This window comes from Hippocampus bargibanti, linkage group LG20, assembly GCF_051943395.1.
Source record: "Hippocampus bargibanti isolate YZ-2025 linkage group LG20, ASM5194339v1, whole genome shotgun sequence".
Taxonomy (NCBI): domain Eukaryota; kingdom Metazoa; phylum Chordata; class Actinopteri; order Syngnathiformes; family Syngnathidae; genus Hippocampus; species Hippocampus bargibanti.
Genome location: NC_142753.1, coordinates 11,103,558 through 11,108,402, shown reverse-complemented (window position 1 = coordinate 11,108,402; position 4,845 = coordinate 11,103,558). Strand labels below are relative to the sequence as shown.

General features: G+C 45.9%; 1 protein-coding gene across 2 annotated transcripts in view; it reads right to left on the bottom strand.

The window, feature by feature from the left end:
- The window catches only part of sdc3 (syndecan 3), a 29,359-nt gene continuing 24,514 nt past the window's right edge, over positions 1 to 4,845 (bottom strand). For both annotated transcript variants that reach the window (XM_089023119.1, XM_089023118.1), the window contains exons 3-5: positions 4,321 to 4,845; positions 2,722 to 2,926; positions 1 to 393 (exon numbers count right to left, since the gene is read on the bottom strand). The exon at positions 4,321 to 4,845 is cut by the window's right edge and continues 242 nt beyond it. In XM_089023119.1, the coding sequence (XP_088879245.1) occupies positions 227 to 393; positions 2,722 to 2,926; positions 4,321 to 4,845 (897 nt within the window). In that variant the 3' untranslated portion in view covers positions 1 to 226. The remainder of the gene's footprint in view (positions 394 to 2,721; positions 2,927 to 4,320) is intronic.

Below are 4,845 nucleotides of genomic sequence, written 5' to 3'. Positions count from 1 at the left end.
TTTGCTTTTTTTTTTTTTTTTGGTTAGTTTGTCCTCCTTTTTTCCACACTTTCAATGAACAGAAAAGTTCCAAGTCCACAAATAAAAAAAAGGCGCTCTCGTGGTTGGCAGACGAGTGGAAGGGAGAGCGAGTGGGTGAGGTGGTGGTGGAGGTGTGGGGGGAGGGGGAGATAGGGCGGAAAAATGATGCGGAGGAAGAGGAGGCTCGGCGTCATCGTTGCATGCGTTACGCGTAAAATTCCTCTTGCTTGTCCGGCTTCTGGTAGGTGACGGTGGCCTGTTTGGGCTCTTCCAACGTGTAGCTGCCTTCGTCCTTCTTCTTCATGCGGTACACCAGCAGCATGACCAGGAAGGCGGCGAAAAGGGCACCCACAACGCCACCGACGATGACCGCTGAAGAAAGACACAGAAAGACGTGGGAGGTGAGCGCTTCGGGCGGAAAGTAGCACTTGACTTATTTTGTGGACACAAATACTGGGACAGGAAGTCAAAATGGTTCCTGTAAGTGTGTCTCAATATTTTTGTCAATTTGTTTGTGTAAGTCTCAGTCGTACAGGAGTGATCCATCGATGAAAAGGTTTCTTCAGCCGTTATCTATACTTGTTTGAAGGTGTCGGATGTTTGGCTTCTTATCCAAGAGGCTTCGTCAGCGAATTAAAATCTTTTGCTGGTAGTTTTCCCTAGTGTCCAGACGTGGCGGTGCCAAACTCTACTATGGCGACAATGAGGTTAAAATTTTAGCGAAAAAAAATAGATGGTTTGAAAGGGGAGTAAAAGAAGCTATTTTCATAAAACAGCAAAACCCTTCACTAAATCGCCATGGCGGGGTGAGGTTCAATTTGGATCGTTCCTACAACTGACCTCTTAGGCAACATAGGCTTAGTTAGAGCAACGTGAGAGCAGTGACCTTTCATAGCAGATTCTGGCACCGCCACGTCTGGATAGTGCTATGATAGGTCCTTGCACTCACGTTGGGGGGAGCAGAGGACTACTCCCTGCGGCTAAACTGATTACTTCTATTATCCTGCCTGAGTATGGGGTCTACGACTGGCCCGATTGCCCCATTTGAACTGGTATCACCTCATCAGCATAACTAAGCCTATGTTGCCTAAGAAGTCGGTTGTAGGAACGATCCAAATTGAACCTCAACCCACCATGGCCATTTAGTGAAGGGTTTTGCTGTTTTATGAAAATAGGTCCTTTCAAACCATCAATTTTATTTCGCTAACATTTTAGTCTCATTGTCGTCATAGCGGAGTCTGTCACCGCCACGTCTGGATATATATAGGGCCAAAACTACCAGCAAAAGATTTTAGTTTGCTGACGAAGCCTCTTGGATAAGAAGCGAAACGTCCGACACCTTCAAAAAAGTACAGATGACAGCTGGAGAAACCTTCTCATCGATTTTTGTATCCATCTACCTGTTTTTTTTGGTTGCTTTATCCTCACAAAGGTTGCAGTGGGGGGTAAAATGGGGGTTTTGGATCCAAAGCTTTTGCCCATTTTCACTTTCCGTCCAAAAATATTGGGACATCTGTTCCGAATATTTCAGTCCCGACAGAATATTTTGGTCCATTCTCACTTCAAGTGCCAATATTACACACACACACACACACACATGCGTGCAAACAATCAAACACACAGTCTAGTCTATAGCCTAAAGTCTGCCTCCTGCTCTTTTACCAGTGACCAGGAAATCAGCAAAAACCACAGCCAGCAGTCCACCAATGAGAATGGCTGCAAGAGACAGAGAGGTCAGACCAATTGGAAAGTCTGTCGCTATCCAGGACCGCAAAACCTTTTTGGCAACACATTTTGCTGCCATTGTCAGCCCACATACACAATACAGTGACACCTCGGTTTACGAACCCCTCGGCTTACGAACTTTGCGGTTTATGAACGTTAAATTTATGAACATTTTACCTTGGCATACAAACTTTTTTTCGGGATACACACGGAGGTTTAAACATTAAAGACACAGGCAGACGACAGTGAGAGAGTTTCAACTTTGATAGTTCAAAGGCAGAGTGTAGACTACAAGGTTAAAATATCCCATCAATCAGGCTCCACAAACAACCCGCACAAGCCATCTGTACACTTGATGCAAAAAGCTATCAACGCAGCTAAACAGAACACAATTGATGAGGAACTAGATAAAATTATCGCAGAGAAAGCACCTCCAATGGATCATTCCTCAAGATGGTGAAAGAAGAAGGTTACGTTCCTTATCAAGTGTTTAATGCTGATGAAAGGGGCCACTCCATTCCATCAAGCCATCAACGACCGTCACAAAGGTAAATAAAACCACTTTATTATACAGTACAGTTTATTTCTTTCGTCATAATACCATCGCACATTTATTATACATAAAATAAGGTATATTTTGTGTAGTTTTAAGGCTTAGAAAATTTGAAAATTATGTGTTATGGGGACCTGGGAACAGATTGTTCTCATTCTAATGGTTTCCTATGGGAAACTAATTTTTGGAATACACACTTTTCACCTTACACACTCTGTCTGGGAACCAATTAAGTTCGTAAGCCAAGGTATCACTGTATGTGTACAATGGGGCGTTCTAAAACGGCAACAAAATCTCAAATTTTGGATTGCGATGTGAAACCGGACTCGTAAGCAGCGTTTTAAATAAACACCACCGCTTGATGGAAACGGCGGTCAACAAACGGTTACGACGTCGCAAGTTCAAACAGAGACAAAACCAACCTATCAAGACTTCTTTCCTTTCCAGGATGTTTTTCTGCGGGAGTTGCGCTGCCGAGCTGCTGCCGCCGTCCAGCGTATTGCCGACCAGGTCGGGATCTTCCGGCGTCAGGGCGCGGCCAAGGTCGCCGCGCCGGTCGTCGCGGATCTCGAAGTCGCCGCTGGGTCCGACGACGGCCACCTCGTTGTTGCCTTCTTCCGTACGTGCCTGCAAGACAAGAAGCAGACTTCAAGAGCCTGATGGCGTATTGGACCCTCAACACCCTGCCCACCACCTTTTCCAGTTAGGGATTCACAATTTCTTGTAAAATCGCGGCACTTTGAAAATTCTTCGTATTGGGAAGTAGGTCAAAAAATGGCAAAATGGCCGACTTCCTGTTCGATATCTATTTGCTATCTGACTGCTTAGCTGACTACCTAGCAAGCTATCTATTTGCTATCTAACTCGCTGGCTGGCTACCTAGATAGCTATCTATTTGTTATCCGCTACCTAACTATCTACTATAAAAATGGTTAAAAACACGAGCGGTCTATTTTGTGGAGATGAAAATCACTTTTTTTAAACACTCCTCCTGCACAAGACCGTGAATGGCAAACACACAAAAGTGCCACTGTGTCCACGTGTGTCATTTTTGGCCACGACAACCGCGCACAGCTGCCGGCCGGATTTGAGAGATTTGAGTAATGACAGAGGCGCGTTACACATGAAACTATATCCTGAAATACATACAAGTATATATTTGAGGTCTTTCGGGAGAAGCCCCAGGCCTGAATGATCTCAACTTCATGGGTTGCTTCAAGGAAAGATTTATTTACCGTTAAAATTGATCTGCTTTGATTTACAGTCAGTTAAAAAGTGTTTCAGAAAGGTCGCTTTTTATTGATTGAACGGCTACAGTGATACCTTGGCTTACGAACTTAATTGGTTCCCAGACAGAGTGTGTAAGGCGAAAAGTGTGTATCCCAAAAATTAATTTCCCATAGGAAAGCATTAAAATGAGAATAATCCATTCCCAGGTCCCCATAAAACATAATTTTCTAAGTTGCTAAGCCTTAGAACAACACAAAATATACCTTATTTTATGTATAATAAATGTGCTATGGTATTAGAATTAAAGAAATAAACTGTACTGTATAATAAAGGGGTTTTATTGACCTTTGTGATAGTCGTTGATGGCATGGAGTGGCCGGTTTCATCAGCATTAAACACTTGATGAAGAACGTAGCCTTCTTCTTTCACCATCTTGAGGAATGTTCCTTGTAGGTGCTTTCTCTGCGATAATTTTATCTAGTTTATCAATTGTGTTCTGTCTAGCTAGGTTGATAGCTTTTTGCGTCAAGTGTACAGATGGCTTGTTTGTGGAGCCTGATTGATGGGATATTTTAACCTTGCAGTCTACACTCTGCCTTTGAACTATCAAAGTTGAAACGAGTCCAAATGTCACTGTTTTTCTATCCATTTTGTCGCTCTCGCTGTCGTCTGCCAGTGTCTTTATTGTTTAAACCACCTCCCCTCACTGCCGCGTTCTTGACCAATCACGTGGCTTTAACTGAAGACTGGGGGTGGGGAATAGAGGACAAAAAAATAAATAATGCACACACCTGTGTGGTTGTTGGCTGTGTTGGGCGTGTGCTTCTCTCCGTGGGGGCCCTCAGAGTGGTGGTCGCCACGGGAACCCTCGGCCTGAAGGGGAACCTGGTCGTCGTCGGGATGGCGGCGGCGCGCCCTTCCGTGGCGGATAAGTCGTCCTCCGCGGTGGCGTCCACGTCCGAGGCGGGATCCAGCGACGTAGCTTCCGGCGACAGGTACACGTCCTCTTCTTCTTCGGTGGGAAGTACGGTTGTTACCGCGGCGATGGGAGCTAAGGATTCGGGTGGCGCGGTGGTCTGGGCGGCGGCGGCGGCGGCGGCGGCTCTTATGCGCTCCAACTCTCGTTCTCTCTCCCGCTCTCGTTGGCGTTCTCGTTCACGTTCTCGTTCACGTTCTCTTTCGCGCTCCCGTTCCCGTTCCTGTTGGCGCTCCAAGTCTCGAACCCGCTCTCGCTCCCGTTCCCGCTCACGCTCCCTCTCCAGCTGCTTCTCCTTCTCCAACTCCAATTCCCAGAAAGCTCCGCTCTCGCCGTCCGT